A 23,309-nucleotide genomic window follows, 5' to 3' on the forward strand; every position below is an offset into this window, starting at 1 on the left:
TTGGATTACAACCCATTGAAGGGTTTGATGTAAGCTCCCCAAGTAAAGCTTAAGGGGGGGTGTTAGAATATTTAATCTTTACTTAGCTTAGGTTTATTTTTATTTAGCTTAGGATATTCCTTTGGAATTCCTACATGTAATTTGTCCTCTAGTACATGTGTGAGGACAATTCATTTCTTTTATTTTCCTTTATTAAGGAATATTAGATTTCCTCCATAAGAGGATGTGGACACATGGCACACACATTTTATGAATGGTGGCATTCATAGATTTGGGAGTTACTTTGCAACTCCTCTCCTCATATCTATTTTAGAGATGCCTCCTCTCTCATTTCTTCTTAATGACAATATTGTAAAGAGCTTCTTGCTCTCTCTCTCTCTCTCTCATTTTTAGGCATTGCCTCATTCATAATATCACAAGGGGTTTTTCTTTGCTTTTCCCCTTTCAAAAGTTCTTGTGCCTCCTTCTTCACATTTGGGTGATGCTCCAAGGTCTTTGCTTTTCTCATGGTAACAATTACTTCATCATAAACTTTCTTGGATTAATTTTCCTTTCCTTGCTCTTTTATTTCCTTTCAACTATACATTGTCATCTACAATGGGTTTTAATTTCATAAAAAAACTAATTTAAAATGATGCCAATTATATTACCAAAGTAAAATATTCTCTCAAGCTATTTTCATGACATTGTACTTGTAGGTCCAAGGCTAAGGGTTGGGCCAAGTCTTAAAAAAAGAAAAAGAAACAGGTTTCAAATTTAGGATTTTATGAAATGTGTATTTGCTCCAAAAATGCTTTCCTATTCTAAAAAGGAGTGGGAATATGCTGTAATTAGAAATGGGTGTCCATTTTTGTGCAAATAAGTTACCCATTTTAAAAATCAAAATAGGAAACCATTTTTCACATATATAAATTTCAGTTCAAGATCTTTAACCATGGCTAACCATTTTTTATGAAACATGTACCCGTTTCAATCAGGGTTTTTCCTTGCCTAACACTTCCCTTTAATGTGGACCCATCTTCTTGTGAGTATGTAGAATATATCAAAGACATATCTTTGTTGACATTCTTTTTATGAGTGTCTAAAATATTTTACTTTCATGTCGAATACTTTGTTTTCACATGCATCTTCATAGTATCTCACATGAAAGTAAAAGTTGAGGGAAAAAATCTAATAGTGGAAATTGCACACCTCACACTTTTCTCTTTAGTTTTATTCTCACTGTGACTAGTTTAACATTTATACAATAACTACCATACAAGTAGTGTTTTTCTTGCACCAAGATTTGACATATATTCCCTAAACATAACTTTATTCCACCTCCAAATATTCAGTGGAACTAGTTTCGATCCTCAATTGATCCCTTCATCTACCTAGTTTGATTTTATAATAAAAATTGAATTCATATTTGATTCTAGTGTCATAAAATCAACCCTAGCTTTTCAAAATTCAAAATTCATATTCTCATGTCACCCTCGTCCAACAAATTGTTGTGGGCCAACTTGAAGCATGAAATATTTTAAATTTTAGAATAGGTTGTTATCCAAAAGGACAAACCCTGATTCATTTCAATCATCAAGATTCTAGAGCTCTCACATCTACTTGCATAATTATTCTAGGAGCACATCGAAGCATTTATAGCCACATCAGCAATTACAAACTTAGTGAAAGATATAATATTACATGGGTGCTTATTATATTTGATTTTTGTTCACTTAAATGTTGAATCAACCCATTAAGGAGTTTGACTAACAGATAATATATCTTTCCTAGAAAGTTCCTCAAAGATATGTGTACACACTACAAGTCTATTTATAACTATTATAAGGTGAGGTGAATCAATTTTCATATCACCCAACCTCGTAGGTCAATTTTACACATAGAAGGTCAAGTTTGCATACTAAAATTGATAATATGTGATACAACCACTCCAAATAATTTCACATTGCATGTTTTCCCTATATTGAAGAAAATTCAATTTGCTATCTATAAAAGCATCAATGAGCTAAATTCAATATCAAAACATTGTTCTAGATCACATAGTCCATCAAGCTATGCCTAGACTTAAGCAACCCAAACCCATCGTTATCTTTTCAAATAGTATACTTGTCAATTTTCGATTTACTATCTCAACTCCATAACCTTGATCAATTTTACCTATCATTGCCATTTTAAATAATATACACTTATATTAATTAAAAAAATCTTTACGTTTTAATAATATAGCATTTTGTCCAATATATATGCTAATCTCAAACTAAATACAAAATAAAATGAAATATGCAATACTTGTTACCATCTAAATAATATTTTATATAAATAATCACAATAATATGAAGTTCTCAATAAGATTTATTATTCATATAAATAAAATAAAATGATCTTACATTAAGCAATAATAAATAATTATATGACACAACTAAATTTTATTGAGATATTTAATATCCATCCACATTTTTTATATGTACTATTATTTCTTTATAAATGATAAAAAAATATTAAATGGCTATAGAAATCACCACCTAAGAAAGTCAGGTATACATTAGAATTCTACACTAAAGAACACAAGCTAGCTAACAAAGCCAAATATACATTAGAATCATACAATAAAGAACACAAGCAAGCTAACAAAAACAGATATACATTAGAATTCTATACAAAAGAACACAACCAAACTAACAAAGTCAGACATATATTAGAGTTCTACACTAAAGAACACAAGCTAGCTAACAAAATCAGAAATACATTACAGTTCTACACTAAAGAACACAAGCAAGCTAACAAAGTCAGAGTTCTTTAGTACAAAGCCAGGTATACATTAGAGTTCTGCACTAAAGAACACAAGCTAGCCAAAATGACCAGTGCCAAGTTTTGACACCACACTCTCCATTCTGTATCTTCAGCCATTTCAAAGCTGTGGTTAGTTTGGACTCCTCACACCAAATACTGCCAGCATATTATTCTGTAGCAGATAGCACTAGCTACAGCCACAAATAGACTCCTTGCTCAGTCACAATATTCACTCACCCTCCAAACAATAGAGATAAGACAACTCCAATCAAACAATATAGACACAACCTCTCTACACTTGATGAATAGAGGAAGAGATCATTACAAATTTGGCTCCTCCCCACCTGCCCTTGCCTTTGTCTTCATGCAGTCCATGTAACTCAAGGAGATCATCAGAGAGATTGGATTCTACACCCATATTAGCCATAAAATCTGCTGCCTTGTTCCCACTTCTCAGAGTGTACTCTATCACCATGGCTTCAAATCCTTCTAAGATCTACTATTGCAGTAATGACTACAATCTATCTGGGCTCCAAAATGATCTTTCAGTATTATCAACTATACCTAACTGGATTATATAAACTCAGTCAGTATTCAATAACAAACAACGTACTGGCTGGTTATTTTTTTTCATACAGGGAAAGAAATATGCAAAAACTCTTAAATCTCCTCGTTGTATACAACAAACAATATAGACAAGACAACTCCAATGAAATTTGGTTCCTCCCCACCTGCCCTTGCTAATGACTTCATGCGATCCATGAAACTCAAGGAGATTATCAGAGAAATGGGATTCTACACCATATCAGCCATAAAATCTGCTGCCTTGTTCCCATGGCTTCAAATCCTTCCAAGATCTACCAATGTCAGTAATGACTGCAATCTGCCAATGGGGAGTTTTTCCTTTCCCAAGAGTCTCCAAACGAGTCTTGAGAGTATTATCAGCCGTATCTAACTGGATCATAAACCCAAATAGTACATAGTAGCAAACAACGTACTGGGTGGTTAAATTATTTCAAGCAGAAAAAGAAAAATGCAAAAATCTTAAACTTCAAAGCAAAACACAGTGAGAAAAAAACTCTCCTGGAACAAGAGCAAGGAGATGACATTTATACCTGCTGAATATCTAGTTTGGACGATGATCATACCTCTGATAGAATACATAGAACTTAAATCAACTTGTGCAATGAACGTCAGGAATCAGGAATAGATAACCAACATCCTGAGGTCTGAAGTTAGAAGTAACTTCAAACCTCAGGATGCAGATTATCTCTTCCTAGTCTCCACCTTAACACCTAAAGAACTGGTTCTAATCCACTGCTCTCATCTGTACAGAGTGTTGTTATATGGAGAGTAACTAGTAAGAATTTATCTGCAGTGAGGAATACAAGTGTCAGTCTCAAACGAGAAAGCATAATGCCGGTTTTACCTGCGTTTTTCTCATTGCCCACTTTAAGGATAAAGTTTGTCATAGAAATTTATTCGATTCTGTGGTCTATTTCATTCAAAAGGAGTCATCCTGTACACTCGTTGCATAAAAACAAGCCTGCACAGTCTCAGAATCAGTCCATATCTTCTTTTCCATAATTATTTCCCCTGCAAAGTAGAATATTACTTTAAGACCTTACTGCTTTTTTTGGGAACTTTTTTAGTGCTTATATGTTTTTGACATTAGGTAAAGGAGGGCAAAAACCCTAATCCAATAAGTTCTATGAGAAGTGGAACTGCAAAAGAATGTAGAGAAAGTCAAGTACAAATGGCACCAACTAGTGGAACATCCATCACTATTTCAAATCAGATATGTTCTTGAGATCTTTGGCAGCTTGCCACAAAGAGACTTTAATATCATCTTTATCCTGATCTATGACATCCTTTTTTAGAAGCCAAAGTTAAAGCTCTAATAATTCACTTTATAAGGCCTTCCCTCGTGTGCAAGCTCTTTCTTTCTTTAGTTCACTAAATTCAAGCTTAGATAGAGAATGCACAGAAATTGGATTCTTAATAACACAAGCCATTACATATGTAAATGATTTTCTAAGCATAACACTCATAAAATATGTATGAGTTCATATATAGAAAGCTATAACCAATAAATATTACTTTCCATCTAGGAGAGAATTGACCTTTTATGATAACTCAAGTTGTTATTAATCACACAACATTAAAGCTAGAAGATCAGCCATGTGGTTCCCTTCATGATATACATGATGAATTCTAAAGCGATTAAAGATCTTCAAATTCTTTATGACCTCCTCAATCAATCAAAGAATTGATCTTAGAATCAAAACTTTTATAAAACTTTTGGAATCTCTTTCAACAAGGAGATTTCAAATATTCAGATCTTTAGCAAGATGGATGTTCCAAAGCACAATACTAGCTTCTAGCATATGAATCTACCATATATACTCATATTACTAACTTAATAGGTGAATGATTTTTTTATGTGAAATGCTTAAGATTTTGTCTAGAGACAATGTTTAGGAGTTTGTTGACTTAGTAGGTGAATGATTTCTCCTATGCCAAACACCTTCATAGGCTAGATTAATGAATATGAGAAAAAACAAATACAAAATACTAAAATGTAGATGGCCTATATGTAGATCTTATTCTTTTGTTCCTTTAGGATTGAAATGTTTTCTAATGGTCTTCTTTTTTCCTGCATCTAAACTAATTGCACCTTGAATTCCTATTAATAGCATGACATAACAACATATTGCATAAAAATATGCTACTTGATGCATAACAACTAGTAGAAAGGGACAAGAAAATTTGAATTTGACTTTGAACACTCAAATTTTAGATGCATACTCATGCACCTTGGCATTGAACAAGTCAATCTCAAGTAACACAAAATGACCCATGAAGATCATAAAGTGATAATTGTGATGCTGGGATAAAATACATGAAAGTAAGTTCTAATGGGGATGAAATCGGGATGAATAGATAGATAATTCATATGAATAAGTGTAATATGAGTGAAATACAAATAGATAGGGATTTAAACCATGAGACAACCCAATCACAAGAGATGTCAATGGTAGACATATCATTGCATTAAGTCATTCTCATCAAGGTGGGAAAAACTAAATGTGAAATGGCAAGGGTATTGATAATTTCACTATTAAATTTTGCCCCCACTTTGATGCGTGTATGAATCTAACATGAGCATGTATTTCAAAGATATCAACATTCTCAAGAAAAATAAAAGTAAATATATATACACTCATAAAGGATACTATCTCTAAAAAGATATAATGAATCTTCTTATACTCTCCTTGGAATGAGTACTTCATTGAAACCCACAAAATAATAAAAGTGTGCAATAAGTAGCTTCTTAATCATATTAATTACAAAATACAAGTTATTTTGATTGTATAGAAAAAATGAGAAGACGAAAGGGATAAAAAAATCTACGTGTATGAGAAGTGACATAAAATACTGTGCATGATATAGTAATTCAATGCATGGATTCATGCCAAGTAGAGCCATGCGATAAAACATCATGTACTGTGATAAGTATACACAATGTGGATAAACGAAAACAAAAATGTGTGCAATAGAACATGTGCATTTAAGATACATGCAATGAGGTCATGTGATGTGATATAACTCCATGAGATGGATAATGTAATGTGATAAAACTATGTACGATGCAGGTGTGTCACTACAAAATAATACAACACCATCTTAAAGACATGGTGATGAGTCTCTATCTAGCACAAAATTCTATATATAATATCTCAACCATAAAATATTAGCAATGATAATATACCCCCTTCATTTGTTTGCATCTAATAAATGCAAGAAAATGGAGGTGAGGAAAAATTATACATGATATTGCTAGTGATAAAAATATTAAATAATTGGATAAGATATAAGCATGTAAGAATAGAAGTAAAAGATATACTAATCAAAGCACTTGAAATAAGTTTGCCTTAGATAAGACAATGATGATGTGGATTGTAAGATCATAAATAGGAGATAAGTGTCAAGGGATGTATATTAGAGTTGCCTCTAATATAGGTGAATGGTAAAACAATAATGGATCCAAATATTAGATAAGGATCGTACAATATATTTGATTATGCAATCAAGGAAAAAGATGAGCATGTAAGAATACCTTTAGAATTGGGATATAACAAATAAAGCATATGCAAAGACAACTTCCCCTAAAAGGATAATGATGGTCCTAAAGAATAGATAAGGATCATATAAATATCGATGGAATATATAAGATGAAGTCAAGACAAGAGTTTTTTAATTATATGTGATCATAAGAAAAATAATAATGTAGGGATGATTAGCCATAGTAGCATAAACATTAAAACATAAGCTTGAGAAGATGATAAGCATAAAGTGATGAACATGGCCTTGTGGGAATGCTTATGTAGTAAGAATAATATTTAAATATAGGTAAAGATAAATATAAATACTAAAAGCATAAGGTTCATAGGATATAGTAGGCATGACAAGTATGTAGGATTAAAATATCATGGATCATGGAAACCTAATATCATGGTAACATGTGAATAATGAACTTGAGGGATAAATCAAAAGTGGCGAATAAAAAATAAGGTATGTGACAAAAAAAATAAAAAAATGTGTAAAGATAAGAGAATATTTGAATGACATATAAAGAGAATATAGGCACTCTCAACATTTAAGGAAGATTCTCTCAAGTTAGAAAAATAAAATATAAATGACAATATAGAAGGTGAAATAAGAATAGAAAAAAAAATGCAACAAATACTATCATTTTTTAATGTAAAATGACCCTCCTAAGAAATCCTAAAAACAAAACTTGTCCCGTATAGTACAACTTACCTAATATATTTTTTAATTGCCTAAATTAAGCGAGGATACAAACTTCTATTATAAATACTTTAAGAAGTCAAAAAGTCAAGTTTATTTTTTATACTATATATATGTATATACACTCTTTTTTTTTCTTTTTTTTCTTTAGTATACATAAAATAATTTGAAAGAAAAAATAACTTAAACTCTAAATTTGCAGTGAGAATTTTTTTAGTGATGTAAAATGTTAATATAATAAATAATAGTTGTACATTGTTATTTGGTTTTACAATTCTCTCCCACACATCCTAAAATATTTTCATAAAATGACTATTCAAATGTTATACTTCATATATCATATTATACCTTTTAAATTCAAACATAAATAGTTATCACAAATTTCAAATCTTGTAAGAGAGAACAAATTTCAAAACATTTTAGTACTAATCTCTTTATTTAATCTCAATTATTCTTATCTTTTGTATTTCTAATATTGTTAAACTTATTAATGACTAACTAACATTTAAATAATTATTAAAATTATATTTAAAATAATCTAAAAAATATTGAATACTACTAGATAAATTATGTACCTATATATATTTTAAATAAATATAATTATTATCAATGTTTATTAATTATCATATATATGATTAATCTTTATTTTATATTTTAAACCAGTATTTGTAGAGTATGAAAAGTGAACTACTACAAAGAGATATCGAACCCTTTGAGGATTCAAGTTTCAAAACATCCACTAAAGTAAGCCTTCAGGTAGCTATGACCTTCAAGTTTACCTTCTAGTTGTTAGGAAATTTGTGTCTCAACCTTGCATATACATAAGGACTACTATTTTTAGTAAGTTTTCATTTGAGCACGAATTGGTTGAAAATTTTCTCCAAAGCTTTGAATTGGTCAGATAAGGTAAGGGTCTCATGAGGGGGGCTTAAGCTCTATTTTTAAGGAAGAGGTGGTCCCATGAATAAAATGTTTTTGTGTTGTGGGATTATTTAAAATCTTTTCCAAAAAAATCCCTACTTTTTAGGCCTACAAATTTGAGCAGGTGAAAAAGGGGTGGGGCTAGAAATTGCCCCACCAGTTTAGGGATGTTATTTGCCACTTGTCAAACATCTAAGTTTAATTTCTATTAAAAAATAGTTTTAGAGGGAAATGAATTATATTCACTTGTTTTTATTATGCACATAGTATAGATGAAAAATATACTATATTCATGAGACCACCAACTTCCTAAAATTTTGGAGCTTAAATTTTTAAGTTGAACTACACTACAAAATTAATGGGATCAATAGTTTTAAAATTTTCTTAAAAAAATTCAGCAACTCCAGCTCTATTTTTGGGAAGCCCCCCTCAATGGGACCCCAACCTAAGCATGTTGATAAATTTTTGGTGTAGTCAAGGTAGGTAAATCCAATGAAAGACAACCCAACCTTGTAGCCTAACACATAAACCATGCAAAATATACCGGTAACCGGTAACAAGGTGCCAGAAACAATAGAAAGTAACTAGTAAATATTATGAATGAATCTTATTACAGTTAGAAGGATTACACATGCCACATGTTGGATTGCAATCCAGGATACAAATGATACTTACAACACAAATATAAGATTCGTGGATCATCAACATATCAGATCGGCATCCAGAAATAGTTTATTGGTTCTACCCTAATCCAGACCTTAGCCTTCCGACCTAGATCCACCGGTTCAGAATCTCGCCGGATCTACATCTTCACTCGATCTCTAAAATTTTTCTTCGATCTTCTAACTTTTGCCATCCTCAAATGATTCACAAGCTTCCATTTATACCATCTGCAAATAATTACAACTCAATCAAGTCAGCCCAAAGACCAACCGGTTCATGAAACGTGCAACGATAACAAGTCGACTCAAATCATCAAGAACAACTCCAAAATGCATAAGACAAAGCACGGTCCTCCGGGAACATCAGACATGGCATAAGAAATAATAACCCATGATCTGAAAGTCGCAGAGATCAACTACAACCTAATCCAACTTCGCTCAACATACTGCCGAAATAAACAGTAAGAACACATCAATCGGGCCAATACCAGAATCGATAACTCACTAGGATTAATTTCAAAGCCATGAAACTCAAACACTAATAAGACTACAAACACAAGGAAATAAACCCAAAACCACGATGCTAAACACTCGAACAAGAAGAAATGCCACGATCTCAAGCAATTCCACTGAAAAATTGCCTCAACCGGTAAGAACTAGACCGGTGCTCCTGCATCAAACTCTTGGCGTTAATTGAAAAGTGAGTCCCATCACTTGATCTAGTTCAACAATCTATCAGAAGGTTCTTGCAACTGCCTCAGGGGGTTTGGTGATCTGACTACAGCTTCTGGTTGCCTCTCCATGACAATCTACTAGTCCAAACTACAACTTGCCTCAATCGGTGATCTGTTCAAGTCTCCACCCACTAACTGTCTCAAGCTCAAGCTCTAGTATTGGCGGTGTACCTACAAACCTTTCTATGCCTCATGTTCGGCGATCTGAACAAGTCCACAAGTTGCCTCAACTTTCTCTCCAACCAACCGGTGCACAATCAACACTCTATCCAACAACAGGTTCACAAACTAGCTTTGATACCACTTGGTGCAGTCAAGGTAGGGAGATCCAATGAAGTACAGCCCAACCTTGCACCCTAACACATAAACCATGCAAAACATATCAGTAACCGGTAACAAGGTGCCAGAAACAACATAAAGTAACCAGTAAACATTATGAATGAATCTCATTACAGTCTAAAGGGTTACACATGCCACATGTTGGATTGTAGTCCAGGATACAAACAATGCTTACAACTCAAATATAAGATCCATAGATCATCCACATATTAGATCAGCATCTGAAAATAGTCTATTGGTTCTACCCTAATCCGATCTTCAGCCTTTCAGCCTCAATCCACTGGTTTAGAATCTCGTCGAATATACATCTTCGCTCGATCTCTAAACTTTGTCTTAGATATTATAACTTCTTCCCTCCTTAAATGATTCACAAGATTCCATTTATACCATCCACAAATAATTACAACTCAATCAAGTTGGCCCAAAGACCAACCGATTCATCAAACATGCAACGGTAACAAGTTGGCTCAAATTATCAAGAACAACTCCAAAATGCATAAGACAATGCGTGGTCCTTCGAGAACATCGGACATGACATAAGAAATATAAATCCATGATCTGCAAGTCACAGAGATCAACTGCAACCCGATCCAACTTCACTCAACACACTGTCAGAATAACTGATAAGAACATATCAACTGGCCCAATATCGGAATCGATAACTCACCAAGATTAATCCAAAATCCATGAAACTCAAAAATGAATAAGAATACAAACACAAGGGAATAAACCCAAAACCATAATTATAAACACTTAAACAAGAAGAAATGCCATGATCTCAAGTAATTCCATTGAAAACTGCCTCAATCGGTAAGAACTAGACCAATGCTCCTAGATCAATTTTCGTTGCAAGATCATGTCTAGATTTGAAGATATTAAAGTTTCCATTTTTTGAAAATGTGAATGAAATTTTTGGAGTCACTTTTGAGGACCTTAGAGGGTTTGAAATGGCTTGAAAGTGTCCATAACTATTATAGTTGATTATTGTTTGATAGAGGGCACTGTGAGATTTTTGGCACTTCAAACAATTCCTCAATCAGACACCCGATCCAAAAATTTTGGCCTCTAAAAGTTGGGTCTCCTCAAATAGGAAATATAAATTTTTTTTGGACACATGTGAGTTGTAAACATGAGTTACATGTGTTCGTGTGTGTATTAATGCATCATAGGTCATCTTGTATTGGAGATAAGATGGGTGCCACTCTTGTGTGGTTTTAGACCATGGTTTTATAATACTGTTTGATGGTTTCATGTATTGTATCTCCTATATGTTAGGTGCATGAGATGGAGGTTGTGTGTAAGGAGTCTTATATCTATTTATTTTCCTTTGGATCTCTCTTGGTGAAACTCCTATGAGAAGCTTGCACTGCAAGTGAATTATAAGTTGCTGTTGATTTTTGATTAATATATTGGGCAAGTTTTGGAGAGGGGTTTTTCTCCTGAGAGGATTTTTCCCATATAAATCATTGTTTTTTATATTCAAAGTAGAAAAATAAGGGTGTTGACTCTTTACACTAACAAACCATAGGCAACATTAACAACTTACATGACACTAACACAATAAACTGATAGCATATCAAAAATAACATAGAGTCTTAACAAGATAATAAAAATAATTAAAAGTCTAAGTAGCATAAATCAATAGGCCTAAAAAGATAAATCTAGCCAACCAATGGCTATTTGAGCACATGGCTCCAGTCATCGGTAAGGAACTTGAATAGTTCCTTGTAGTTCCCTTCATTATCAACATCTTTACCTAGGACTTTTTTTTGCATCAAACACAAGGAAGTGGTTGAGTTGTGCATCACCCTCAGATTGAACTTGGAGATGTTGATCATGTTTTTCTCTATCTCCATCACCTTTTTCTTTAGGGCCTCTAATTCCTCTATCATGGTCCTATAATTGGTACAATTGTGGATGCTCTCTCCCTAGTGATTGTCCACCTCCTCCAGCATGGCCTCTTGGGTCAAGTCCAGGGACTCATTTTTTCCACTGTGCTTTGAGTTGTCACTGGTTGGTTTGTCCAGACTCTCCACTTTCCATGTACCAACTTTTGCTTCATCTTTGTCCCCAACATCATCTTCATTGTCAGTTTTGTCCTCCTTTGATTCCTCCTCATAATCAACCATTTTTTTGCCATCGATTTTTCTCACCATATGACCGGCCACCCTATTCGAGTGTGTACAATTAGAACTTCCACTCCTACTATCATATTCAACACCCTCCCCCTCCTCATTACTAACCACCTCCTAAATGGTAATCTTGTGTTTTTCTTGCCAAGGGGGAGGGTCTCTAGGATTTCCTTTTTCTTATTCGCACCTAAGGTAGTAGCTAATAGTTTATCTTTAGCCACCATACTAAGGGTAGGGGTAGTAGGGGACCCTAGAGGAGATAGGGCTTTATCTACAACAAATATTTGCAAGTATTTCTTTTTGTTGGTCTCTGGGTAATCAAGTATGGTAGCCACAAAGAGCTAGTAAGAGCATGAGGCTTCAAGGGCTTCCATAACTATTAGTTATCTAGGTGGGGAAAGGGCGAAGTGTAAGTGGTACAAACAAAAAATAAGACCTTGGTGGAGGGGTATAGTTTTTGACCTTAATTTTTGGCCAAATCCAAAGCATCATGAATCGATTCCAAAGATGTTAGCAGGAAAAATGGAAGAGAGAGAAGATCATGGTTACAAAAGTGATTAAGGATAGGAACATGGTAATAGAAATATAATTTGAATCTTTTTTCCAAAGTAAAAAACTTCATTAACATAAGACAAACCTCGCTCCATGGTTCCGACAATTTGGCACAAGCAAATCCTCCATGTAGCCTAACCGACTCCTCCTCATCCCTGAAGAATTGGACTAAGATTTCATTGTAACCCAACTTTTCTTCTTCCATTTTCTCTCTCTATTGGACATACCTGTCACTTTCCCAATGACTTCCTCACTAATCTCAAATGATACACTTCCTATAGTAACCCTCCTATCAACCCAAGACTTGGAAAACTAGATAGATAGGTTTTCGTCATAACCATTTATGCATTCAATAAAGTGGGCCACCCCTCCCTCCCTATAGATATGTCATACTATGGGGTTCCCTTTGAACTCAATGTGAGTATTAGGCACAATTCTTACCATGTCCCAACCCATAGTGAAATCCATCATGGTAACATATAGAACCCAAACCAGAGACTTAGACCTTACTTTTTCCAATAGTCTAAAATTAGTAGGTAACACAAGCTTTTGAGCCTTGAAATTAATCGCCTTGGTTAAATGCTACCAAATTTGATGTAATAATTCATAAGCACTTGAAATAAACACTAAATGTGGGATCTCCTGACATGGAAAATAGCAACACTTAAGACAGTCATTAAAAAAGTTTATCTTTTCTCTTAATAGTCAGTTTAACTCCTGGTTGCACGAAAAAATGATAACTTCTTGATTTTATTAAGTGTGGAGCTAGCGTGGCCACGTGAGCAACCCATGCATAGACTAGCTACCTCATCATCACAACCCTTTCACTATAAAGGTGACCCCACCCTTTCATCCTAATTGGAATGTAGTACATGAGCTAGGCTTCCACATCATCTCAACAATCATCACCCCACTGACATTTAGCTTATTGTACTAGGAGGGCCCCACCATTTCTTCCACTTGGACCTATTATACCCTAGTTTATTCATCCACCTTATCTCCACATCCCCCACCTATCTGCCAAACCTATTAGAAGCATCACTATCATTTATATTCATCAAGCAATTCGAATCCATCTCCCCCCTAAATAATTTGAATTCTCTAGTCATTACTTCCCATCCTTTGTTCCATAAAGAACAAGAAAAGAATGGCTCCTAGAAGCCAAACCTCCCAATTTTTCATCATTATACATGTTGATTGGATTTACTCTTGTCTAAGGAGTCTTTGAATATTGGTGGGTATGCACTCCCTTAATCTTCAACATCTAAGGTTTCCAATCCCTAGGTCCAAAGTAGTCATGACATCTACAAATTTGTTTCTTTACTTGAATGTGTGTCTTATTTGAAAAGTATTGAGCCCTAAGAGTAGTTTGTGAATATAGTTGATAGTCCTATCAATGGTCAATCCTACCATGTTAGATCAACTTTGAAAAAATATATAATGAGCTTTGAATCAGCCTCAATATCCAACACTTGGTTGTCAATTGAGAGGGCAACCTTTAACCCCTAGAGAAAAGCCATACCATCTGCTTGATTATCAATGCCCTCCTCTAGGATACCTATGTAAGCTACCACCAAGGCACCTGTGCTAGATCAAATTGCTCCTCCAGCAGCAACCAAACCCTACCTAGCATATGAACCATCCTCAAAACCAAAAAATAGGATCTGCAATGAAAAGTAAGCAACTACCGACACCTACTGGCAGGAACAAAAAAAATTGCACACTGAGTTGAACAAGAACTAAACTAAAAGGAAATATTTTTTGGTTGATGCAATATTGCTCATAAATCAGGGATGCTCCTGCATCAAACACCCCAGGTAGCAAGAGATGTTCCATGAGAGACAACTCATAAAAATTGAAAAGGAATCAGGATAAAGACCCCATGCTCATTTCTGATCCAAACATATTCCTTATCTGCAAACCTCTTCTTTAGCTCCTTTGGAACCTCAACCAGATTCTCTAACTCCCGACTCTCTTTGTTTCTCTTCGTTTTCTTTAGATCTACACATTGTCTCTTCTTACTGCTTTCTTCCTTCTGCAACTTTGATTTGTTTCTACCATAAGACTTCATATGGTGTGTCACCATAAGATTTTTTTCATTCGATTCTATCTATCTATCCATCTTATCTATCAGATCCTTCTACAAACTCGTGCCTCCTTCCAATATAATCTCTGCAACCATTTTCTCAGTACTGCCACTTTTCTTGAGACTCGGGTTCTTCAACTCCTTCTCTTTCTCCTTCAAAGAAGTCAATGTGAACTTATGCCCATCCTTCTCAATAGTGATTAGGTTTCTTCTACACTCATAAATAGCTCCTCTATCAAACTGCCAAGGTCTTCCCAACAAGAAATGACCAGCACTCATAGATACAACATCACACAAGACCTCACCCCTAAAAGGTACAATATTAAAACTCACCAAACACTGCTTGTTTACTTCTAACTTTTGATCATCTTGTAACCAACTTACCTTGTAAGGACAAGGGTGCTCAAGCCTCTTCAATCCAAGCTTCACTACCATCTCCTTAGATACCAAATTATCGGTAATTCCACTATCCACAATAACCTTGCGATACTTACTACTTGATTTTCACACAGTCCAGAAAAGACTCTTTCTCTGAGTAGGTCTGGTATCTTCACTACTCTGCTCCATCATGACTCTTCTGAACATAAGGGATTCTCCTTGCTCTAGTGCACAATTATTTCTGGTAAACTTCTCCTTCTCATTCCTAATTTTCCACACAACTTCTTGCCATTCCCTACTTACATTCATAAATATATGTTCGGTTTCTCCACATTTGAAACATTTGCTGGGAAATTCTCTGTTGGTATTGCCACTTCCTTTTCTCTATGTTTTCTATTCTGGTTCTTTACTCCACTTAGGTTTTGATTCTTCTTCAACATTTTTGCTCTCTGTACTCATCTACCCCTTTGATCTCTCCTTCCCTCTAGGGTTACTCAGTTGTCTTCTTCTCACCTTCTCCTTGACCTTCAAAGCATACTGGTAAGCTTCTTCAACCATGGAAACCCTCAACATAATCATCTCATCTTTAATTTTAAATGCAAGTCCATTCATGTACCTCGTCACCTTTTCTTTATTCATCTCTCTATGTCCAGATCTAATCATCACCTTGTATAATTCCTCTGTATACTCTTTCACAGTCATGTTTCTCTATTTCAAGTTCTGCAACTTCTTGAATAATTCCAACTCATATTCTCCCGGTAATATCTTGGCCTTCAATCTTTCAACCATCTGTCTCCACTGAGTGATCTTTATTTCACCATTCTCCACTCTATCTCTCTACAATTCTTTCCACCATAAGGTAGCATTCCCTTTCAACTTAGTATGTGCCAACTGGACTTTCTCGGGTCATTAACATCCTCAAACTTAAAGAAATCCTCCAACTCTCTGATCCAATCAATCATATCCTCTGGGTTCAGCATTCCGAAAATGTTTGAAACCTCCACTTTATGAACTTTACTTGTTTGTGCCACTGCTCTCAGGAATCTTTCCTCTCTTCCATCTTCCGTCCCTTCAACCTCTTCCATCTCAAGCTCTTCACCGGCTTCTTGATACTTATCCTCAGATTTTGGATTCCTCTACAAACCAGCCAATGCATTTTGTATTTCATTCCTCATCTCATTCTTGAAATCCTCCATCATCTTCTCTACCCTCTAGGGGTTCATTCTTCTAGGTGGCATCTCCTCTTCTACCCTGATGAACTGCCTCAACTTGGTGATCTGACTATCAATTTCAATTTCCTCTCACTCGATGATTTATTGAACATACGTGCAACCTACCTCCAATTGGCGATCTGTCCACCCAAAGGAATGCCTCAAGGTTTGCAAACAACTCTGAAACCAATTGATGCAGCCATAACCGGTGAATCCTGAAAAGAGAACTGATCGGCTTATGCAGCAAGAGTAACACAATGAGAGAAACAATAAATCATAGAAAGATTATATAAATAGGTCATATTATTGTCTTAGAACCTCCGACAACCAACCGGATTATCATATAGTCACCATAGAACATCTGGTACTCAACTGGTTACTTGCAGGCTATATGCTAGATACAATCCATCTGGAACTCTTGGAGTCAACCAGATCTCTAATCATGAATCTAAATCCTTACTATGATATCTACTCTCTGCCCTACTACAAACGATTACATAATACCCTATATATACCCTTGGGAACATGTCTGATACAAAAGATTACATTTACCAATGCAAGAAAAATGTGACGTGTAACTAGGTTGGCCCTAAGAATGAAATAAATTCCTCTAAAAAATAACAACCAAGAAGTGTAGATTAATAGGAAAGTCGGCCACATACCAAATAATATCGGACAAGGCCCCAAATAGATCCACATGCCAAGAAACCACTCCAGAAAAGAAGGAAAACCAATCGGTAAGCTCAAGAACTATCCTGAAACCCAAAAACAGTCAAACAAGGAGCAATAACTAGCCGGAAAAGAATCCAAATGGATTGAAAATATGGAATCAAGCACATGAACTAGCTTGGAAACCGAAAATAGGATCTACAATGAAAAGAAAGCAACTACCGACAGGAACAGAAAAAAATGCACATTGAACTGAACAAGAACTAAACTAAAAGGAAATATTTTTTGGTTGATACAAGATTGCTCATAGACCGGGGATGCTCCTGCATCAACCACCTAGACGTAGAGGGTGCCAACATGAATTCATCCTCTCAATCCTTTTTGAGTTTTCAAATTTGGCATAAGAGTTGGGTAGGTTCCAATTCTTGGTCATTTTATCATCAAAATGTGAGGGGGGAGGAGGGGCATGCCCATCTATAGACAAATATGTTGTCTTTCAGGAGTTTGGTGAAGCTAATAAACACCTCTTTTGTAGTTGTTTCCTTCTCTCTAAAGATCCTATTATTCTTTTCCTTTCAGATACTCCAACATAGGTGTGGTGAGACTTGTCTCCAGAGTTCCCCCACTAGAGGATTTTGAGATGGGCTCACCCAATCCAAAGAAAGGGTTTGGGGGGCATATTCATAGACCAACACACATACAAATTTCACAAAACCTAAACCTACAGATCATGAGAAAAATGATGATGTAAAAGGATATGGGGGATGGATTCTTCCTCTTTCTTGTAAAGGATACATCTATTAGGGAGTTAAAATCCCTGTTTAATGAGATTATCCTAAGTGAGAATCTTATTATGCATCACCATCCACTAGAAGAAGTTGATATTTAGGAGGAGTTGAGGATTTTATACTTTCCTCCATAGTCTCATGTGGGTACCCTCCTTTATCAGTAGATTGTAAGTAAATTTAATAGAGAAGTTGCCTTTCAAGTTTTTGGTCCAAACAAACTTATCTCCCCTTGTGAAGAGTGGAATTTTGGTTCACTACAAGAGTTGTTGTAGCATGGAAGCTTATTGAAGTAAATGTGGTTGATTCTAACAACACTACACTATGTCTATCCATATTTTGTGTGGTGAAATTTAGGCTATAGCTAGGATCCAAATAGGCCTTGATCCCCTTGATGTCTCTAAAATTGGGATGAGTAACTAGGGGCATATCCCCCAACCATTTGTCCTCCCAGAAGAATATGGTCCACCCATCACCAATTTGCCACTTTAAACCAATTAAGATCAAACTTATACTTTTGATGATATTATTTCAAATTTGAGACCCACTAGGGAGTTCTAAGGTGGATAAAGCTCTATAAAATTTTCTAGAGTTTATTGGAGTTGAGAAAATACAACATGACAAAAGCCCAAATGATCTCTGCAAGTTGAAAAACTTGTTACAAGGAGAAGCAAGGAAGCAAATCACAGAAGAAACAAATACACAGAAAATATGCTCAAAAAGAGAGAGCTCAATATTCACAAAAATGTGTAATGTGATCATCCTTCTTCTTACAATGAAAAGAAAGAACTCAACCTTTAATAGGTCAAGAAACCCTAAAAAAGAAAACCTAGGTTTGCACATAATAATTAATAAAAGAATTAATTATTATGCACCTAAAGTTAGCTTAAGTGTAAAAGAGATAAAGGGAACTTAAAGAATTAAACAAATATTGTTTAATTAATCAGGTAAATACCATAATACTCTAACACCCCCCCTTAAGATAGACTTAGGGAGAAGCTAAAACCTAGAACAACTACTGAAAGCAGGAAAGATGGGTCCCAGCAATAAGGCCTGATCAGGTACCCAAATACAATGAAATCTCTATGAACTAGAGAAATAGAAAAAACCACGTGGGAAAAAACTCTACTCCAAAAAGAGATGGAAAAGAACACCACTAAAGCATGAAGAACCTGCAAATACTGTCAAAGAATAACTACTGATCTGAAGAACCTCCACTGAAATAGAACATGACCAGGTAGAGAAGACTGTAATCTGTATGAGTGCCCTCAAATGACACTACTCAAATCAGAAGGCAAACAACTAAAATCGAAGATACAGATGGCATGAAAACACCAAAGCTTGAAGAGCTGATCAATCGAACCACGCAAGCATTAGAACCAATAGGACAAATCTTCCCATAATGCTGAAAAGGGAGAGGGACAGGTACACTAAAAAGAACGGCCAACAAGAACTGCATGATGAAGAACCAGGAACATCGAAGGTGCTGAGAAAAGTACATGGTGTTGTGGAAGGAACACTCACTTGACACACAACATGAGGTGAATGTCATGGAAGGAACACTCACTTGACAAAGGTGGATGGCAAACAAGGCAAACATCAACCCCCTCATGGCACTTTTTAAGTAGTGCATGTACAATACGGCACAAGATGGGCAAGATCCTAAGTAAACAATGCAGGATGGCACTTTATCTCAGTGTGTTTGCAGAAAAGAAGCTACAATGATAAGAATATTGGAAATAGAAAGGAGAACCAAAATAGAGACATCCTACTCAGAGAAGAGATCCCAAGACCTGAAACAACCAAGATATCCACAGAGTGTTGAAAAAGAAAAAAACTGAAGGAAATGTTCCTGGAGTAGAATTTGGAAATAAAACTCATATGGCTAGAAAGTACACAACACATGCTTTCCAAAAATATAAATTTTTCGAAAAATGGAGTTCGGATGCTCATTCTATGGCTCCTAGAGTGCAAAAATGAGACCCCACTTTGACTGGAAAAAAACATAGTCAAAAAGAAAAATTGGAAAAAAATACCAACATCACAAGGTCCAACTCGGAACCAGCTTTCCGACGCCTATTCATTTTTGAAAAAATGACTCCGTATTCCCAAGATATGGCCAAAAAACCAAACCCCCTTCAAAACAAGAGGAAGGGGTAGTTTGGTGGCTGGGGCAGGCGGAGGTAGCCTGTGGGCGGTGCAGTGGTGGTGGTTGGGTGGTGCAGCGGTGGCCGAGCAGTTGTTTCTGTCAAGGGTTGTGGTTTCCGGCAAGCAGAGCCATGGCGGCCAGCAGGGGCAGGCGAGGAGCTATAGGTGGCAGGGCCGGTAGGTTTAGCAGGCGCTATGGGCAGTGGGGCCGACGAGGAGTAGGCACTATGGGTGATAGTGGGGGCCGGGAAGGCGGGGCCAGTGGCAGGCTGATAGGGGCCAAAGGGCACCGGCACCGACCGGAGGGCGTCGGTGGCGGCCGAAGGCTGGTAGGTGGTGGGGCCCAGGCCTGTATTGATAGCGACAGCTGTACCAGGGGCCTGCAGTGTGGCAAGGGGCCCCACGGTACCCTGCGTACCATGGGGAACCCCCCAAAAACCTTAAAAAATAAAAATTCCGATTTCCTTTTTTTTGCAATATTTTTTTGATTTTTGATTTTTTTTTTTTCAACTTTTTTTCAAAAAATAAAAAAAATCAGCCTGCATGCCGTAAAAAGGCAAACAATATTTTTTTTGAAATTTTTTTCTCGAACTACGTGCTAGGGCCGTACGCCTTGGATCTAGAGAAAAAAATACTCCCAGAGGCTCAAGAGCCAAAAATGGTCAAGTTTTATATGACTATAGGGGTTTTGGGGCCTTCTGAGCACGATGGTGAGGTCCATTTAGGCCCAAAGTGCTCAGAAAAAGAGGCCTATCCCTAAGTATAAAAAAATACCTCATAAAACCCTAGATCTGCTTCTAATGCAAAAATTCTCAAAACAAGAACAGATAGCTGCAGATTTGAAGCTCTGATACCATATTGGAGTTGAGAAAATACAACACCATAAGAGCCCAAATGATCTCTGCAAGCTGAAAAACTTGTTACAAGGAGAAGCAAGGAAGAAAATCACAGAAGAAACAAATACACAGAAAATATGCTCAAAAAGAGAGAGCTCAATATTCACAAAAATGTGTAATGTGATAATCCTTCTTCTTACAATGAAAAGAAAGAACTCAACCTTTAATAGGTCAAGAAACCCTAAAAAGGAAAACCTAGGTTTGCACATAATAATTAATAAGAGAATTAGTTATTATGCACCTAAAGTTAGCTTAAGTGTAAAAGAGATAAAGGGAACTTAAATAATTAAACAAATATTGTTTAATTAATCAAGTAAATACCCGAATACTCTAACAAAGTTGAGGTACTTGGCACTCATAAAACCACTCCATTTAGTTTTATGCAGAGAAATGTTTCATCTCATTTTGGATAAAAGGGCCTTATTGAGGAAGTTAATTCTTACACACCTTGTCATAGCTAACTAGATCCATTCATTTCTTTTCTACAGTCCCTATCCACAAGAATTTTCTTTGGATTCTCTCAAGGTTTTCAATAATAGATGTAGGGATTTTGAAGAGGGAAAGAAAGTAGACAGGGATCCCGTGTCAGGAGGTAGCCAAGAGTTGTAATTTCACCACGCTACTTAATAGCTTATCTTTCCACCTTGCTATCTTCTCTTGAAGTATTTCGAAAATAGAGTTCTAGAAGGAATGTGTTACCACCTTAACAGCTAGGGGTAGGCCTAAGTAGACCCTCGGTGAGGTTGCACTTTGACAACCTAAAATATGGATGTCCTTCCCCTATGTGAAAGAAGTATATGTTTCTCTTCTCATAATTTGCATTGTCCCAAGACTTTGGCATATTGGTTCAGAAACATTTTCCACCTTTTGGCCTCAACAACAGAGGTTGCACCAAACAAGATAATATCATCCACAAATTACTACAAAATAGAGGGTGAGATAGTTGAAGCTACCTTAACATGTTGCAAAGTTCTAGTTTCCACCATATTCAAGAATTTCCTACCTAAAACTTGAGCCACCATTATGAAAAGGTAAGGGGAAAGAGCATCCCCTTGCCTAGGCCCATTTTCAAGCATTAAAGAAGCCCCTTGTGGGTTTCATTGACTAGAACAAAGAATTTCATAGTGCTTACACATTCCTTGATCAAACCTATTAGATTGTCTTGGAACCCCATCTTTCTTAGGAGTTTGAAAATAAAATCCCATCTTGCCATGTCATAAGCCTTGGAGATGTCAAGCTTAAGGACCATTCCAAAAAGGCAACATCTATTCGTTGAATGAATAATTTTATGCATTGAAATTGCAGCATCAAGGAGCTATCTACTAGCGATAAACCCTTTCTGACTCATGTTAATAATTCTATCAAGCATTGGTTTGATTCTATGGGTTGAGACTTTGGAAAAGATCTTATAGAGGATGTTTCACAAATTGATTGGTCTGAAATTTGAAATTCACAAGGTATCTAAGACTTTGGGAATTAGAGAAATATAGGAATTGTTTAATTTAAAAAAAAATCTTATTAGTGTAGAAGAAGTCCTTAGTAGTCATTGTTATGTCATACCCCACAATATCCCAAAATTCCGAAAAGAAAGTTGAGGGGAAGCCATCTAGCCTTGGAGCTTTAAAAGTACCCATAGGAAATGTAAGAGACTTGACTTCCTTCCGAGTAACAAATGTCTTAACTTGAGCATTGCTAGCCTGACTCAAAGTCATAGAAACATAGTGTAACAACTGATCTTCCAAAGCAACTCCACCATCTTTGTACGCATTATAAAAGTACTTAGAAGCCATATCCCCTAGTTGTATGTCATTCGTAACAGTTTTATGCAAATCATCCACCAGGGACTGGATAGTGTTCCTCACATAAATCATTGTGTTGTGGTATGCATGTTATTTATGTTTATTTTTGTTAATTTTTTGTTAATTTTTTGTAACTGTTGTAAAGATCTATAAAAAATTTACATTACCCTCCTCGCAAGGTTAGTGTAGGAAGTTGTTCTGCTGCTTAAATTCCTTCCACTAATTAATTGAATGTATGCTTTTACTATGCACAAAATTATTCAAGTTCTTGGGACTTCAAAAACTAGAAGCACATACCATAAAGTTATCCCAAACAATTCAACAGGCTCTTTATCCAGGAGGAGTGCTACACACAAATGACAACATTATGTGTTGGCATCTTGTAGGAATAAAAA

The 23,309-nt window shown here is 35.7% G+C and overlaps 1 protein-coding gene across 1 annotated transcript; it reads right to left on the reverse strand.

Annotated features, from left to right (window-relative positions):
• Positions 1-20,209: 20,209 nt before the first annotated feature.
• On the reverse strand, positions 20,210-22,905 carry LOC131875166 (extensin-like). Its single transcript, XM_059219199.1, has 2 exons — positions 22,681-22,905; positions 20,210-20,629 (listed from the first exon to the last, which is right to left on the reverse strand). The coding sequence occupies exons 1-2, from the start codon at positions 22,903-22,905 to the stop codon at positions 20,210-20,212; spliced, it is 645 nt and encodes a 214-aa protein (XP_059075182.1).
• Positions 22,906-23,309: the final 404 nt, after the last annotated feature.

This window comes from Cryptomeria japonica, chromosome 4 (genome assembly GCF_030272615.1).
Source record: "Cryptomeria japonica chromosome 4, Sugi_1.0, whole genome shotgun sequence".
NCBI lineage: Eukaryota > Viridiplantae > Streptophyta > Pinopsida > Cupressales > Cupressaceae > Cryptomeria > Cryptomeria japonica.